Source organism: Nicotiana tomentosiformis, chromosome 9 (genome assembly GCF_000390325.3).
Source record: "Nicotiana tomentosiformis chromosome 9, ASM39032v3, whole genome shotgun sequence".
In the NCBI taxonomy this organism is placed as follows: Eukaryota; Viridiplantae; Streptophyta; class Magnoliopsida; order Solanales; family Solanaceae; genus Nicotiana; species Nicotiana tomentosiformis.
In genome coordinates, this window is record NC_090820.1 from 94,441,983 (window position 1) to 94,461,144 (window position 19,162).

Sequence of the window (19,162 nt, forward strand, 5' to 3'; positions counted from 1 at the left end):
AAATCTACCTATCCGGTAGAGAAATTCCTGACAAGCCATAAGTATGTGTGGGACCTAGAGTCATTTTTTCAACAAACAACAACAACAACAACAAATTCAATGTAATCTTACAAGTTGGGTCTGAGAATGGTAGTGTGTATACAGACCTTACCCCCAGCTTGCGAAGGTAGATAGATTGTTTTCGATAGATCCTTACTCAAAAAAAAAAAACAAAAAAAAAAGTAGCACCAAGGGTCATTTTCTAAATACTTTTAAAACAGGAATAATATTTCAAGACCGTCCCTCGTAGGATCATTCTTGTCAATCATCCTTAGTCCGACCCGTGCATTTTGACACCCCCTATCAGCCTATCTAAATTAATGCAGCATTGCAGCCAAGTAAGATTATGTATATATAGGCCAAAGCCAACAAAACAAACACATGGGCAAGACACGAGACATTCATCCGCTAATAACGGTCGAAACCAAGAAACAAAAAGATACTAGCAATCCACCACCCTGTTTTCGCACTTCTTTCGGTTTACACAAATGGTTACAAGAAAGAAAATACAGAGAAAAAACATTCAGCAGCAAAGGACCAAGGAAGAAGGTGGTGGGGGAGGAAAATCTATCACTAGCCAGCATTATCCTGTCTCTTTTCATCCCTCCCCTCTCATCCTTTTAGCCCTTTTTTTACTCTCTTTTATTAACATGAAAATGCTTTTTCAAATAACCAAATTCTTGTAATTAACCATTTTAATCTCCTTCCAAGAAAATGGCTGGCACAGAGCAACAAGCCTCATGCAATAATGAATTGGTCAACCCAATTATTAGCATGGGTTTGCAATATTCTGGCATTCTTGTGATCTCTCATGTTCTGCAGATTTTGCTCAAGCCCTTAGGCCAAGCTTCACCAATTGTTCAAATTCTCGTAAGTATGTCATCTTCACACAAACATTTATACGAATGCATTGTGTGCATGTGTAGTTGTTGTAATATATGTTAAATCTGATTGCCCAAATGTATAGGATCTTGGTTTTTATTCTATATTTTGTTCAAGATTTGTCTATTACATGAATTAGGGATCTTGTAGTGCTAGCTATTTGTTTATTTTATTTCTTGGTTGTTTTTCTGAACTTCTAATCAATTTACACTTAGATTAGAAAGGCAAGAAATTGAGGGAATAGTCGAGGCGCGTGCAGGCTAGCCCAGACCTGTGGGTAGCCTGGACCTGTTGGTATAGTTACCCAGTACCTATGCTGGTGGTAGGTAGCGAGTGGCGGAGCCAGAATTTTCACCAAGAGTGTCAAAATATAAAAAAATAGATACACCGAAAAGTCTTGGGGGAGTCAACGTATAAAGATACATAAAACAGAAAAATTTATCTAGCAATACAATGTAATTTTTCGGTGAAGGGGTGTCGATACCCCTTGGTTGAATGTGGCTCCGCCACTGGAGGGAGCAGCCAACACGTACCTCGTGGAATAGTCGAGGTATGCGCAAACTGGTCCGGACACCTTCATCACTTTAAAAAAAATGGAGGGAAAAGAGACTTCTTTATAGCTAAAAAAGGTCATATGGTCCAATGCTGCATTTGGAACACAAGTATGCTGTAGTATATGGACCTGCCGTTTGTCAAAGAATTAAAATTTTCAGAGTGCAAACTGACAAAATATGCCCAAATTGATAATTTTGTTTTTGATTGGACATAGGCTGACTTGTTTCTTGTTCTTACGTTTTCTATTTGGTTCATTTCACAGGCGGGGTTCTTGATGGGTCCCTCGGGGTTTTCACGAATCAAAGCAGTAGAGAAGTTCTTCATTCAAAGTTATGCTTCGGGTTACTACGAATTCATGGCGTTAATATTTAGAACTATCATCATGTTTCTGATTGGTCTTGAAACGGACTTCCCTTATCTGATGCGGAACATACGCCCAGCGAGCATTATTGCATGTGGCAGCAGTTTAGCATGTACTTTCTTTGCAGCTGCTATCACTTTCTTAGTATTTCAAGAGACAGCTTCCCATGGTTCTGCATTCATGATGTCCTTAATGATCATAATAACCTTAGCGAATGCAGCATCCCCGATTGTGGTTCGTGTGGCAGCTGACCTTAAGTTTTCAACTTCTGAGACTGGACGGTTGGCTATATCTTCTTCGTTGATAGCCGATGCATATGCGGTCTTTCTATTGTTTATACTTTCAGAATACAAGTCAACATCAATTGCAAAATGGATCTTTTTCTTTTTCCTGTATTTTATTATTGTCGGTATAGTTATTGTAATCAATATGTATCTGGCTAATTGGTTGAATAGGAGGAATAGGAACCAAAAGTACCTTCGAAATGCTGAAATATTCGTACTTATAGCGATTCTCTATGTCGCTGCTATGGCACTCGAACATCTTGGATTCAGCAGCATCATAGCTTCTTTCCTCATTGGTTCAATGTTTCCTAGAGGAGGCAAAGCAGCTCGGACTTTGTTGATCAAACTCACATATCCAATTCACAATTTTATATTTCCAATCTACTTTGGCAACCATGGTTTCAGGGCAAATGTGACTAAGCTGAAAAATCTTCGTAACTTTATGGTATTCTGTATCCTTATTTTGTCAAGCATTGGAGGGAAGATTGTTGGAACACTGGCAGCTTGCTTCCACCTAAAGATTCCTTATCGAGAAGGGGTGCTTTTGGCATTTATGATGAACCTAAAAGGTCATGTTGATATGCTTGCATTGACAATTGGCTTAACGGATGATGTAAGTTTTCCTTTCCAAGAACAGATTGAAGCATATATATTGTTTTATACCTTGTAAGAATAATAATGCTGCGATTTACTTGCTTACATTAGACAACTGCTTTCTTTTGCCTGTTAGTAACGTGAAACTAAGAGTGCTCAAATTTGCAGCTTGTTTTGAGCCTTAATTTCTACGACGTGATGATAGCAACAATTATTGTGAATACATTGATATGGGGACCAATAGTAGCTTTCATGGTGAGAAGAGAGAGTGATATCATTGGTTACAGGCAAATACATTTTGAATCTCAAAATCCAGAAAGCGAACTACGAATACTTGCTTGTGTGCATAGTCCGCGACCAGTGGCAACTATGTTAGGACTTGTTGCAGCCTCCAGAGGGCCGAGAGATGTTCCAATAACCCCTTACTTAATGCATCTGGTTGAGCTCCCAGGTAAAAAAAAGACTAATTTGATGTACAATCAAAGAGAAGAAGATGAACTAAGCGATGAAGATGATTATGGTGGGAATGATGTTGTTGAGATAAATGACGCTGTGGATATGTTCGCTAGTGAGACAGGGTTATTAGTTCATCGGATTAAAGCAGTATCTCCCTTTTCACGTATGCATGCAGATATTTGTAACAATGCTGAAGACATAAGAGCATCTATAGTCATCCTTCCTTTTCACAAACACCAGAGAATCGATGGGAAGCTAGAAAATGGGAAACAAGGTATACGAACTACAAATCAGAAAGTTCTTCGTCATGCCCCATGTTCAGTTGCCATTCTTATTGACCGGGGACTTACAGCCGGGTCCTTAAATCCTTCGGGTTCTGACTCTCTGCAGCACATTGCTATCTTATTTTTTGGCGGACCTGATGATCGTGAGGCATTAGGCTTTAGTAAACGTCTTGGCATGGATCATCACGTAAATCTCACCATAATTAGGTTCCTTCCGGCGTCTTCAAGAGGACAAATTGCAGGCGTCAATATTGCTCACAAGACGGATGATGTCTTGATGGCAATATCAAATGACGAAGTAGAGAAAGAAGCAGATAATGCAGTTTTGACAGAGTTTCATAACAGGTAATAAGAAATTCTTTTTGCATATCCCACAGGTGTTAGTACCTTATCGCCTTTTCACTCTATAAAATGTTTAAATCCGAATATAGGCTGTAGATGTCAAGTTGATTACTCTCATTCTGGTGTGATAATCGATAGTAATTTTTGAAATTATCAGGTATGTGGTGACAGGTCAAGTAGGCTATGTGGAGAAAGTTGTAGAAAGTGGTGCAGAGACGGCATCTGCCTTGAGAGACATGGCTGAAATGTATTCATTGTTCATAGTAGGAAAGGATGGGCGAGGGCATTCAGTTCTAACAACAGGAATGAGTGATTGGGAAGAATGTCCTGAGCTTGGTAAAGTAGGCGATTTTTTGGCTTCTCCAGAATTTGATATTAGTGGTTCAGTTCTTGTTGTTCAGCAGTATAGACCTTCAAAATATGAGGATGACGATGATGATGACAAACAATAGAATTTATTAGGTCTAAACATTCTTTCATTTTGTACAATGTGTTCACCTTAATTCTCTACCTTGTTACACTGATGTTTGGCAAGGAAAAAGAAAAAGAAGGTTGCCTCATATTTTGCAGAATCATGTCACCACAGTAAGTTTCAACCTAAAATAAAAAACAAAAAAACTTGTGTATTCAAATTAAAAGAAGGAATACAGCATTCGGATGTCACCGTTACACAATTTTCATTTGAACAGTGAAAACGCGTCAATTTAATAAAAAGATTGATCATATATCACTGCAACATTCATCAAATGAAGATTGTCCTTCCGTCCTTTATAATCATAAACATGAAACAAATAACCTGGCTCTGATACCAATAAAGGAAAACACGAGAATACACAGTTCTCCAAAATTTACCGTATTTATTTCACTACTCAAATAGTGCAATCACATGCTTCAAAACATGAATTACACTGCATAAGTTAATAGTCTATGATCGTACCTATAAAGAAGATCGTCTCAAATGTCTCGCAGAAGATCGTGTTGTTCTTCTCTTCTTAGTATTTTTCCACTGAATTGAGTTCTTCACACCAGAAGAAGATTTTTTTTGCAAAAAGAAGGAGAGGGCGTTTTTTTTTTTTTTTAATTTAAGAAAAAGAATGTCTACCTATATAATAAGGAGCTCTAACATTGGGACTTTTTCTGAAAAGACATAACTCCCCGAGTAGTTTCTCAACGGCTGTCTCTTTTTTCTCTCTACATAATTCTAGGCTGAACCACATCGGTGTACTGAATCCAAGTTCCTTCAAAATATTTAAGAGAGAGCTTCTTGATCTACTCATGCACCTATATATTCCTTCCAAGCCATTTTCAAAGTTGTCAAGACTACCCTCAAATGATTCCAGCCTTGTTTCCAAGTTCATTTTCTCTTCTTGAACTTCACATGCTAATCTTCCCTTATTTACCAATCTTGAAACCAATGACCATTTAGATAACTTTGGCTTCAAAAGTGGAACAGACAAGAAAGACAAGAACATTTGGAAAATGGAAATGCGCATTGTATTAGCTTCCTTTAGTGTTTTAATCATATCTACTGTATCCTGATCTGCATCTTTTGGTACAAACCCCCCCTCAGCTTCTTGATCCATTTGCCTTAAGACCAAGACTAATCTTTTAGCTTCCTTCTTAATCTTTTGGCCAAAGGATGTGAATTTGGCAATGCTGGTTTCTGTTGTTGAATCTTTTTTCCTCCTTTTAAGAGAAGATTGAAGGTCTCTTACATTTTCTTTATATTGTGAAACAAGTTCCCTTGTTGTTCCACAAAGATCAAGAAGCCTCACGGATTTATCCAATAAATTCTCAACCATTTTCCCAAGTCGATATTGGGAAAATGCTTGAAGTGTTTGAGGCAAGTTAAGTAACTCATTCATGCACTTATATAACTCCTCTACACCAAGTAAACCATTGTACATAATATCTGCTGTCGACGCAGTTGATATTTCCAACTTTTGTAGATTATTGATCGCCTGTTTAACTCGTTCAGTAGTTTGATACGACGTTCCAGGCAAACAGATTGATCTAACATGGTTAGATTGTGATCTTCCAGGCAAACTAATCGATCGAAAATGGTTGGATTTTGAAGAAGTAGGCATTGCTTTTTTTTTTTTTTAGTTTCTTAAAATGAAACTCTATATTTTGTGATGGGGCAATAATAAAATGACTCTAGTAATGTAACTTATAAGGAAAATGAAGGAAATATAATGGTGTTTGGAATAAGAATCTTATCAAGCATATGATAGTAACATGAGCATTTCTTGGAATTTGGTAAGCTGCTACATATTAGGCCTACAAAGGCACTAATAATTTCTATTTATTTAATCTACATTGTCATAAAAATTTTGAATGCTAAGTACATGGTTTTCTGAGGTGGTCTTAGCTGTAGGAGCGGAACAGAAGGAGACTGCAGCTGGAGAAGCGGAACAGTCGGCATGAATAATAATAAGGTAAGACATAATCTGTTTATAATGGAGATTCACGACTAAATTAAATATTACATTTGTGCATGTTTGGATGGTTGGCCATGTGTAAGGGTAATAATCTAAGGTGATATTCTGTTTTGGAAGCTGAAGAAATGTCCCTCTTTATCACCTCTGCAATTGTGGTAGATCAACCAATTACTCCAGACGGCAATAAACATGATGCTTTTGCTAGAGAAGGATTGACTTAAGTAATCGCCTGACTAATCGCTTAAACAAAAAATAACTATGATGTGTATAATTTCGCGTGAAAGTAGCTGAAATGAGGATGTTGAGATGAATGTGCGGGCATGCCAGATTAGATAAGATTACGAATGAGGTTATTCAAGAAAAGGTGGAAGTGGGCCCCATGGAGGATAAGATGCGGGTGGCGAGGCTGAGATGATTTAGGCATGTAAAGAGAAGCACATATGCCCCAGTTAGAAGGTGTGAGAGGTTGGCCTTGGTGGGTATGAGGAGGGATAGAGATAGGCCAAAAAAATATTGGAGAGAGGTAATTAGGCAAGATATGGCACAAGTGGAGCTTACCGAGGACATGATTCTTGATAGGAGGGTGTGGAGGTCGAGAATTATGATGGACGGTTAGTAGGCAGCCGCGCATTTTCAGTTTTCTTTCTCAGATCGGTAGCAGTAGTGTTAGCATGGTATTTCTTTCTTCTTGGATTACTGGTACTATCTACTGTTTGATTGCATTCTTTCGCTTTGGTTTTCTTAATACCTTGTTGTTACCACTTGGTGCCACTGATTTTTTTCATCTTGTCTTTAGCCGAGGGTCTATTGAAAATAACCTCTCTTCCCTCTCAGGGTAGGAGTAAGGTCTGCGTACACACTACCCTCCCCAAACTCCACTTGTGGGAAGTCACTGAGTTTGTTGTTATTGTTGTTGTTAAGATGTTGTTGTTGTTGTTGTTGTTGTGTATAATCTCGTTTATAATCAATGCATAATCAATGTATAGTGGCTAAGAAAAGTAAACAGTAATCCGAATGGCTATTTGTGTAAGGATCCCAATACTGAGTTCTTTACACAAATAACCATCTAGATTCACTGTTTACTTTTCCGAGTCGGTATATATATATATTATGCATTGATTATAACGATTATACATATATTATATTTGGATTATACATATGTTATTTATCCGCCAATTTATTTAGTTTATGCATTTGGGTGAAGTAACTCTTTAGTGAAGAATGAAAAATTATAGGATATCTAAAAGGAAAATGAGATGAATATGTAAGTTGGTACGTATTAGAAAGATTTGAGATCTAAACAAACAAAGAATCAGAATTATTTAAGTACTGAATTGACAGAGTGGTAATTAAGAAATATAATAAAGATAATTATCTAATTAGCTGTGCACGAGTGGCTTGATGAGCTGATGATTCCTTCCAGGTCTGCTACCAAAAGAATCCTTTGCAGGAAAAAAGATTAAAGTAATGATTAATACAGCTAGCTAACTGCAATATTGACTTCCACTTTATTTTAAGCCCCACTACTGCAGCAGAATCAGGAGAGGTTTTTATTAAAAGAATACTACTTACTACTAATATGGTTCTATCATGTGGGATAACTTTTTTCCACCCTCTATTTGCCTTTTTCAAGATTTTCGTTTGTTCTTGTTTCTCATGTTATTTTCTCCTTTGTTTTAATCACAAATTTTCTAAAAGAATGGAAATGAGGAAGTCAGTCGTAGTATGTAAACACTTTAAGCGACTGCTTTACGTAAGAACGTGGGCGAGATCCTGTCACGCCCCCAAAAAGGGAAGTATGATCGCGGATTTAAAATTTCTAGAACACGAATGTACAACTAAAAGAACAAGGAAAAAGAAGTATTAAATGAGAATTAATTTATATTTCTCTGAATAAATAACTCAGCATTCAACCAAATGCATTATTCTAACATTTTTGAAGTATGACGACCAACAGATAATATTAGATCAATTTTACGAAATACATACATAAAATACCTAATTTGACAAAAAAATTATGGGTTCACGTGCACCGTAAAAACGTCCTAAATCCACCCCTACATCAGCTCACACCGAGCAAACCACAAAAACATGTCTACCTATTGATAGTCATTTCAAAGTGCGAAACATAACATAAGCATTTAAAACACCATCTTAAAACGTTTGGTTTAAATGTCTAATTATAACCCAAAACATACTTAAGACATTAGCCAAAATAGATAAGTGCGGAATAAAAATCACAATTTGACATCATCATCATGAGAAATAGAAGTATAAATTGCACGTACATAACTGGCATTCCCATAATAGAAGTTTAATAGTCTTTAGTCTTCACGGAAGTGAAAGTGGAGGTGACGTCTATTGCACCGTCAACTTCAAGTGTCACTATCTGAAACAAGCTCCGAAACTAATGTCTTTAAAGGGATACATGATAAAATAATAGTATATCATGATATTTCATAACAATGCATTTAATAAAATTTTAAACAAATGAAAAACAAGTCATTTGAAAAATGACATAATTTAAGTAAGCATAATTTGACAATTTATTAATTAGATTAGGGAGTTCATCTAGGCATTTATTACGAAAAATCGTGGATTAACTAGTACACAATCACACACAACGCGAATAGAGAAGAAAAATCAACAGAAGGATTTAACAAGGTTCGGCTAAGCCTAATCCTCAGGGTAGAAGCAGAAAGAGTTTTCCACTATGAATGAGAAAAAACACATAATACAATCTATAGAAACTCTAACTACAACCCCTATATATAGATCCCAAATAGTCTCAAACCTATAAGAGAAAGATTTCCCAATCTGACAAGGACAATAAGATTTCCTTTCCCAAATCTATTATAACAATAGATTTTCCCAAACCTATAGGGATTATGGGTTTTCTAAATATATAAGGAGATAATTCAAGCCACAAATAATAAATCTTCCTTTTGGCTTGAATTCTCTATATTAACATGAACAACGTCTCTCTACCTTGCCTTCAGCCCGCAAGGGCTATACTGAGTACTGCACACACCAATCAAGTATAGGCAACGCCATAAACTTGTTAAGAGACCCAATCTCTTTAACTATAGCACAAATGCGCCGATTTGGTTCTATACTCGAAATAGCTTCTGGATAGCTATTACACTCAACCGCATCAATGGTCTCTGCAAATACCAAAGCAAATCCCATGTGATTCGTATATCCAAGAAGATTCCCATCAACTACGTTTGCAAAGTTTTGCGATCGATTGATCACTCTCTTCTCTCTGCCAATTGCAATGCCATATGGTTGATGTTGCGCATGTACATTAATATTATCATCTTGATCAATTTTTTGCACCTCCTCTAATTTCCCTACTTTAGAACTACTAGGTCAAGTTCAATTTCTAGCTCTATGCGGTCGCTGACGCCACGATCTGTTTCTGCTATTTCATTCTCCCTCTGACTGTCCAGTGAGGCACATTCATTGAATGCCATATCCCTGCTAATAATTAACCCTGAAGTCTTTTAATCTGTGCACTACAATCTATAATCTTTCACTCCAGTTACATACCCTAGAAATATGCACTTTTTTACCCTCGGCTCAAGTTTTTCATCCCTCACATGAGCATAAGCAGGATAACCAAATATCCTCAAATTTGAATAATCAGCAAGCGAACCGGATTACCTCAAAAGGAGTTTTGAATTCAATAGTTGTGGATGGAGATCTGTTGACCAAATGACAAGTTTTATTGATTGCTTCAGCCCAAAAATTCTTACTAACACATGAGTGTGAAAGCGTGCTTCGTACCCTATCACAAAGCGTTCTGTCCATATGTTCTGCAATACCATTCTGTTGTGGTGTTCCAACATAAGTACGATGTATCACTATGCCCTCTCTATTGCAGAAATTATTGAACTCAGAATTGCAAATTCCAATCCATTGTCAGTCCGAAGACGTTTAACTCTTCTTTTCGTCTTCCTCTCAACCATTATCTTTCATTTAACAAATATGAAAAATGCCCCATCTTTTATTTTCATAAAATACACCCACACCATCATTGAGTAATCATCAATCAAAGTCATAAAATGTTTGGCACCACTCTTGGAAGGAACTCTATTTGGATCCCACAAGTCCGAATGTATCTAACTTGTCTTAGGTCTTGTGCTCCGCGTTCTTGCTGAATTTTACCCTTGTCTGTTTACCAAGCACACAATGCTCGCAAAAATTCAAATTTTGACTTTTGTATCCATCCAGTAAATTTTGCTTGCTCAACAAAGACAATCCCTTGTCACTCATACGACCAAGTCGCAAGTGCCACAACTGAGACCGATTCACATTACCTTTTTCTAGAAGCTACAACAACTTCCCCTTCAACTATACTGGCCTGAAAATAATACAATTTAGAATGTAGTTTACCCTTCATGAGTACCATGGAGCCTTTACACACTTTAAATATTCTATTTTCGGAGTAAAACTTATACTCTTGATCATCCAAAGTCGAAAGGGAAATCAAATTTCTCTTGATCCCGAGGAACATGGCAACACTCAATGTTTCTGATAATTCCATCGAACATTCTCAATCTGATGTTATTAATCCTCTCTACTAGTAATGGATTATCATCTCCTATATAGACAGTCTCACTCATCTGCTTGTAAGTTGCAAACCAATTTTTTTATGTACACATGTGAAAAGTAGCACCATAATCAAGAACTAAGAAATTCTGTCCATGACTAGAACTCACGGTGCAAACTCCTACATAGTCACTATCATCAGAATTATTATTAGTGTCAACAATATTTGCAGAATTATCTATTTTCTACTTTCCTCTTTTCTCTTTCAGCTTAGGACAATATTTTTTGTAGTGACATTGCTCCTCGTACTCACAACGGTTATGCTTTCTTTCTCTAGACTTTAATCTGTCGGTTGAATTTTTTCTATTAAAGTTCTTTTGTTGTGTTCTTCCTCTACTCACAAGACCCTCACCCTCAATTCTATTTTCTGGAAAGCTCTTTCTAAACTCTTTAGATTTTAGTGCATTACTAACATCTTTCAGTGAAATACTATTTTTCCCATATAGTAATGTATCAGCAAAACTATCATAAGACGGTAGTAAATAATATAACACAATCAATGCCTGATCCTCACTCTGAATTTTGATATCCACGTTCGTCAGGTCATTATGATTGAATTAAACTGATCAAGGTGAGTTGTAACAAGTGTACCTTCGTTCATACGGAGATTGTATAACCCCTTTTTCAGGTAGAGGTAGTTTGTCAGTGATTTCTTAGCATATAGATCTTCTAGCTTCTTCCATGCCGTTGTTGCAGAAGTTTCTTCAGCAATTTTCCAAATAATGCTAGCTGTAACGCTCATGAAAATTATACTCAAAACCCTCTCCTTCAAGTCTGCCTTCTCTGTCTCTTTCATCTCTTCAGAAAAATCCTCATGAATTGCCTTCTGTAACCCTTGTAACACCAGGGACGATTTCATCCTAATCTTCTATAGACTGAAATTAGAACCCCCATCGAGTTTCTCCACAGCGTACTTTGTTGAAGATGATGAAGATATCTTAACCTGAGATTATATGTAGAAACACGAATCTTACTCTGATACCAATTATTGTGAAAAATTATGGGTTAACTAGTACACAATTATACACAAAGCAAATAGAGAAGAAAAATCAACAAAAGTATTTTACGAGGTTCGGCTAAGCCTAATCCTCGGGGCAGAAGCAGAGAGAGTTTTTCACTATGAATGAGAAGAAAAAACACAATACAATCTATAGAATCCCCAAGTATAACCCCTATATATATGTCCCAAATAGTCCCAAACCTATAAGAGAAAGGTTTCCCAATCCGACAAGGACAATAAGTTTTCCTTTCCCAAATCTATTAGAACAATGAGTTTTCCCAAACCTATAGGGATTATGAGTTTCCTAAAAATATAAGGAAATAATTCAAGTCACAAATAACAGCATTGACATCATCATCATCATCATTATAACTATGCCATGAGAAATATCATAACAGACGAATGTCATCGATAAGACGACCTCACCATGTATGCCGCATGGATCAACACTTCGAGGGGTTGAACACTAAATGTACCCCTTATTTTAGGTTGATACTACTAGTAACCATTTTGGTCTAAAAGAATTAACATAAATAGCCGTCCACCAAATCGCTTAAACTAAAAATAACCGGTGGAGATATAATATATGCATAATTTATGTATTATATGTGTATAATTATGTATAATTAATATATAAACTATGTATATGACTAAAAAAAGTAAACAATGAATATGAACGGCTATTTGTGTAAAGATCCCGGTGGTTTAACCACTATCCTACATCGGCACATATAATTTCTAGACAAATATTTTGACTTGTGAAAACGAATGCCCCAGTCCTAAGGTTCTCCCAAAAACATTTAACATTGTCATTTGATCATTTTTAGGTCCATAAGCCGTCATGAGTTTGGCATTATTAGCCCACAGACGTTTTAAAATATACTTCTTGAGAACGTCACTTTAATATTAACTTGAAAGCAGTTTAATATTTTTGAGATCAAGTTAAACATGAGAACATAAAGGGTTTTAGCTTCATTTTTTATCTCATAAAAACTTCACAATTCATCATAAATTCTTCATAGTGCTATCACTTATTTCAAGGCAGTAGTTTTGCCAACATGTAAAATACTCCATAAATATTAAAGCATATGATAGCACAATTTAGTTTATAAATGGAATGAATAGCTCTTGCTCATACAAAATTATACAAGCATTTGAAATATTTTTCGTAAATTACGATTCATGTTTTTTTTTTAAATCTTAAAAAGAAAGGTACATCTTAACTTATCTCGCCCTTATTCTCCAATTAAGCTCAACAATTCCAATTAAAACCAATCTACAATATTCAATATAGGACTTCATCAATAAAAACTCAAACGATCTTATCTCATCCCAACTAGGGCTTACAATTTGGCTCAAAGTCACCATAATCACGATTACTCCAATAATTAGAGTCTATTTATTCCCAAAATGGCAATTGAAATTTATTAGGGGTATTCAAATCATTATCCAAAACATTTCTTAGTCTTAGGTGCTATTCATCATCTTCTTCCCAAAGATCCACTTGTAGGGTTCAATGAATGCCATGGTTTAAATTATAATTTCTACTCTGCAGTACCTTCCGTACGTAAGTGTACTCTATACACAAATAGTGAGATTTGAGTAGTGGGGTTTACCTAGCTCTTTGAAGAATCCTAGAATATTCTCCCTAGTGTTCTTGAAAATTTGAAAGAAATCTAAAGACTTCAAGGTTGAATGATATTAATACATGTGTTTACGAGTAGTAACTAACCAAACAATGTTTCTAAAAAATACGTTGATTGGTGGGGGAGTTGTTCTTGGCCGAACTTGCTCGAGAGAGAAAAGCCCTAGCTCCTTGGGAAATTAAAATTAATAAGCAAAAATTCCGTCCATGGGAGTATTTATAGGTTGTCTCGGGGCGCGCTTTTTCATGATAAAGCGCGACTATATATTCTGTCCCTGGTATGTTCTTCAGGCAATTCTAACACAATTTAGCGACGTGGGGTTGTCGATTGTACTACTACCTCTTAGTAAAAAGAACATATTCTTTAATAGGAATATCCAAATAACAAACTGTTTAAACGGTTGAAAACTAGATTTTAAGGGCTAAATACATTAGGCATCTTGTACAAGAAATGGAGATTTCTATGGCGACTCATATAGTCGTCGAATGTAAGGGCATAGTGGCGACTCAAAAAGGTTCACCACTCGCCACGTAATCTTTTAGTGGCAACTACGCAAAACGTCGCCACGAAAGTAAAGCATTTGTATAGACTTTTCAGTTATTCACGCTAAATCATTTTTCCAAATGTTTTAACGCAAATAAATTTTAATCTCTTCTCTTTTTCTCGAAAACACCTAAACTTTTGGCAAAACACTAGAAACCCCAATCTACCATATTATCCGCTCTTCCTTAAGCACTCTATCATGAAAACAAAATTGGTGTATTTAAATTAGAGATAATTCAGAAAGCAGTAAACTGGACAGTTAAATAATTTTTTTAAGAATGAGTATGGTTGGTATACTGGCTGTTTGATCTTCAGTTAATTCAATACTGCACTCAATCAATTAGAGTATTCAGTTTGCATTATTAGAAAAGGATGTTTGGATCCTGCTTTTCAATTTAGTTATTGAACTTCTTAATTATCAGATATTGAATTAAGCTAAATATATGGCTTTGATAGATTATATACTTGAATACCTTTGTGACTGGGATCAAAAGACGCTTTTGGGACTGAGAGTTGTGATTTGGCTCTTTGGAAAATCAATTGTATTTGCAATTAAGGGTGTGTTTGGTGTGAAGGAAAATATTTTCTTGAAAAGTAAGTGGTTTTCTTACTTATCTTTTGTGTTTGATTAGGTAGCAGAAATATGTTTTTAGAAAATAAATAATTTAAGCAAATATTATGAAAGATGAAATGGGTAACGGGGGAGAGTGATAGGCCGGGATCTAGGGGTGGCAGTGGTGAGGGGCAGGGGAGGGGGGTGGATTGGGGTGGGGGTGGGGGTGGGGTGGGGTGGTAGGGGATTGGGGTGGACCGTGGAGGGTTGGGGTGGGGTAGAGAAGGTTAAAACAAAGTTATGGAAAATATTTTCCCTCCTTGTGGTGCAGAAGCCATTTTCCTCCGATTGAAATAAAATAAGCTCATGAGTAAAATATTTTTCAGAATATTTAAACCAACTAAATATTGAAAAATATTTTCCAGCAAAGGTTTTCGTTCGTACCAAGCACACCCTAAAACTTTGCAATTTGTTACGACTGATTTCTCACTGAATATTATTCCACTCTAAATGAATGTTTCCTCAACCTTAAGGAAATCCTACTAGCAGCATAAAACCTCAAAAACAGTTGCATGTTTCATGGGAACATTTTTCTCTTTTGCTTGTAACAACTATTCTTATACAGTATCTAATGTTGTAAAGACTATATTCTATGTCTCAAATGTTAATTGCAAAACTATACTCGCTACTTATTACATGAATCTTTTGTTAAGCACATGCAATGGTTAAACTCAGGCTATAGCTTTACAACTGTAATGTTATGCAGCAGAGAACTAGTTGTGGTTATTTGAAAGAGGATTACTGGATTACTGTTTGTTGGAAGAGACTACCTGTCCGACACCAGAAATCGCTGGACAAGTGTAAAATTGAGCAACATTAACTGACTATAGAAAACAAAGTATAGAATGACCTTTAAGAATGTAGAGATCTTGAGTTAGACAAATTAAAGAAGATTATTTAGGTATGAATTTTATGTCACCATCACATAAACTTTCTTTTATTCATTTGATTTCCTTTTGTTTGTATAAATACGGGACATCCTATGTTCATAGCTTCAATACATACGATTCCATTATTCTAAGTTACATACTTAGAGATTGATAGTACTCCCTATTTTAGTAAAGGGCACCTGTTGTAGGATTTTCTTGTGTAATGGTTTGGCTTTGGACTTATAATACACTTGAAAACAGAGTGAAATATTTGTTTGATCGAAAGAGGTCTAATTTTTTTTTTTTTTTAAATCAAAAATAGTTAGGATTCATATGTTATATTCTTCTTCTTCTTCTTCTTCAATTTGGGACAAGGCTCTTCGACAAGGGAAATGATATTGGCCAAGGAGAAGTTGGAAGACATTTAGTTTTCTTCCCCCCCCCCCGTCCATATATACGATTACAATATAGTTATGTAGTGTTGTATACTGTATACATTGTTGCATAACTATTTGGTAATAAAAAGTTCCTAAATCATTTGTTTAAGTGTATTTGTTAATATTTTTTTCTTGGTAATAATTGTGAAATTACCATTAGCAAGCAAAAAGTACACCTGAAGACCACCTAATAATTATATCTATCTTCCAGGAAGAGTAATATAGTTAAATAGGCCTCTAACAGAAACAAACTAGCTAATTACAAAGTCTTTGTATCAATCCTCTAGGCCTATGAGTTTTCCTATACGCTGTTAGAATCGAAATAATCAGGTGTCATGCAGAAGCTAGTAACGCAAATCTTGAACGACGATAAATCAGACAACAAAAGAGAAATATACCAAAAGAGATACTAAAATTTAACGTTGTTCGGTCAATTAACTTATGCCCACGGCACAGATGAGCAATCCACTGTATAAAAGAGAGTACAAAATATCGAGAAAATAACCTCACAAAGAGGTAAATACAAGTGGCGCACTAACACTTGTCCCGAAAAGTTCTCCCCCTAAATAAGACTCTCAAGCCCCTTATGGCTACATTGTGGATGCTACTGAATGAGAAGGAAGTATCCTCAATTTATAGAAGTCCAAACCTTTTCCTACAAGAAAAGGGACTAGCCTAATATGAGAGATTTATAATTTTCTTCTACAAGAAGGAAAACCCAATTATGGTAAACATATTGCCATTTCCTTCAAAATATAGGAAAATCAAATATGGTAAGAAAATTGAGACAACACCTAATAATTCTCCCCCTTGGCCTGAATTTTCTAACAAAATAAACTTGATCCACCTTCTTCTCATAATCTTTAACATGATGCATCTCCAAATCTCCATCGCAGAGTTTGTCTCAATGTAAGTAGTACTCCGGTCAAATTTCTCAGATTAAAATCATGATTATCGTTAAATAGGTTGCGACTAGAATTAAATCCGCCAAGATGAACCTGTCTTGAACCTCCCCCCTGATACCACTTGTTAGGATCGAAATAATCAGGTATCATGCGGAAGCTAGTAACGCAAACCTTGAACGATGATAAATCAGACAACAAAAGAGAAATATACCAAAAGAGACACAAACATTTAACGTGGTTCGGTCAAATAACCTACATCCACGACGGAGATAAGCAATCCACCATATAAAAAGAGAGTACAAAATATCGAAAGAACAACCTCACAAAGAGGCAAATGCAAGTGACACACTAACACTTGTCCTGAAAAGTTCTCCCCCTAAATAAGACTCTCAAACCCCTTATGGCTACATTGTGGATGCTACTGAATGAGAAGGAAGAATCCTCAAATTATAAAAGTCCAAACATTTTCTTACAAGAAAAGGGTCTAGCCAAATATGAGAGATTTATAATTTTCTTCTACAAGAAGGAAAATCCAATTATGATAAACATGTTGCCATTTCCTTTAAGAGATAGGAAAATCAAAGTGCGGACCACACACAGAATTGTGCGGCCGCACAACCTTCGCAATGGCAATTTTGTCAGATATTTTCAGTTGGGTATAAATAGATCTTTTTTGTCATTTTTAGGTTAAGTTTGATGCACCTGAACACTTAGAGCCATTTTTATTTACTGTATTGGATAACTTTGTACTAGTTTAGCATTTAAAAATTAGACTTTCTTTCCTTAATTAATTATTATGCATTTTATCTTAGTTTCTTCTTTAATTTCTTCATTTTCCATGAGTAGCTAAACCCTTAGCTATGGTTGTGACTCAACCCTAGTATGGGTACTTAATGGGTGATTGATTTAGGGCTTATTTATGATTGGGTATATGATATTTAACCTAGTTCTTGCTTGAATTTGAGAATTGATGGTTGCAAACATTGATTCATGCCTAATTGACTTAGTCTATACTTGAGAAAGTGAGACTAAGTCTAGGAAAACTTGGCTAATAAAATATTGGGGTGAACTCAAGAAATTGATAGCCTCAATTAAAGGGTCAAAGCTAGAGATAGTAAGACCCAACTTGAGCATTTATCACTTGTTTCGTGAGATACCTATTTGGACTTGAGAAAGTTAAATTGGGAAAAATCACTCAAACTACCGAGAGGTATAGAGTGAGTAATTGCGTGTGATTGCTATATTGTATCCTAATCAACCAAACATACCCTAAAGCTCTAAATCTGTTAGGTAACCAAATAGGCGGAAGTCGCAACCCTATATCTTTTATAACTTGAAAAGCAACCAAAACCAAAAACATTGTCTCTTAGATTTATAATTACAAGTATTAGCGTAAAAGTAGAAGTAGAAACAACAATTGAAAATGTGGAAGTGTAATCTTAGGCACGTCATACATTCACACTATGTATATACCTAATCTCACATCAAGCTCCTTGTGGAATCGACCCCGACTCGCGTTGGATTTTTATTATTGCATCGACCGCCTCGCAACCTAAATTAGTAGTGTGGGTTTGGGCGATATCAATTGAGATATGTGATCGCATAAGAGTGAGATGCGGCCGCACTTTCTCTAATTATGCGGACCGTACATTTCTGAGTGCGGTCGCACTCTTGCTCTTGAACTGGATCTGGACTTCATTCTGCGGACCGCACATTTATGAATGCGGCCGCATTTTGGCATCCTGCGGCCGCATAATAATAGTGCGGTCCGCACATCTTCAAGCTCCCAAACTATAAGTCTCTGAATCTAGTCTTTTGCGGTCGCACAATAATTGTGCGGTCCGCACTCTATGAAGAAATTTTATCAGTGCATTTTCAAAGTTTGCGGCCGTACACAATATTGTGCGGTCCGCATTGTAGCCCTTTTTGTCTTGTTTTGGTTCTTGCCCAATTTTACTCCTTTTTGAGTTAATTTTTACTTCTTTGGCTCGTTTTCCAATATTCCTGCAAGAAAGCACATTTCATTAGTTCTCGGGAATACCTTTAGCATTTTTGAGCTAAAACGTAAGTAAAAGAGAGCAAATAAGCGGTCAAAATTCCTACTTATCAACTTTCACACAAAACTTTGTAGAAGATATACATGTCATTACTAGAAGCACAAACTTATCGGGAAACCCAAAACCTCTTAGAGCTTCTTCCACAAATTCCCAACTAACCATATCATAGGCTTTCCTAAGATCAATTTTCATCAAATATCTATGTGAAGTTTTCGTATTATAATACCTAATCAAATCATG

General features: G+C 36.0%; 2 protein-coding genes across 2 annotated transcripts; one reads left to right on the top strand and one right to left on the bottom strand.

Annotated features, from left to right (window-relative positions):
• The first annotated feature begins 461 nt into the window (after nucleotides 1–461).
• Nucleotides 462–4,357, top strand: LOC104087761 (cation/H(+) antiporter 2-like). The gene is made up of 4 exons (XM_009592321.4): nucleotides 462–909; nucleotides 1,739–2,734; nucleotides 2,884–3,800; nucleotides 3,955–4,357. The coding sequence occupies exons 1-4, from the start codon at nucleotides 754–756 to the stop codon at nucleotides 4,247–4,249; spliced, it is 2,364 nt and encodes a 787-aa protein (XP_009590616.1). The 5' UTR covers nucleotides 462–753; the 3' UTR covers nucleotides 4,250–4,357.
• A 144-nt stretch (nucleotides 4,358–4,501) lies between these two features.
• Nucleotides 4,502–5,884, bottom strand: LOC104087765 (uncharacterized). Its single transcript, XM_070185347.1, has 2 exons — nucleotides 4,900–5,884; nucleotides 4,502–4,599 (listed from the first exon to the last, which is right to left on the bottom strand). The coding sequence occupies exons 1-2, from the start codon at nucleotides 5,882–5,884 to the stop codon at nucleotides 4,502–4,504; spliced, it is 1,083 nt and encodes a 360-aa protein (XP_070041448.1).
• Between the last annotated feature and the right edge of the window lie 13,278 nt (nucleotides 5,885–19,162).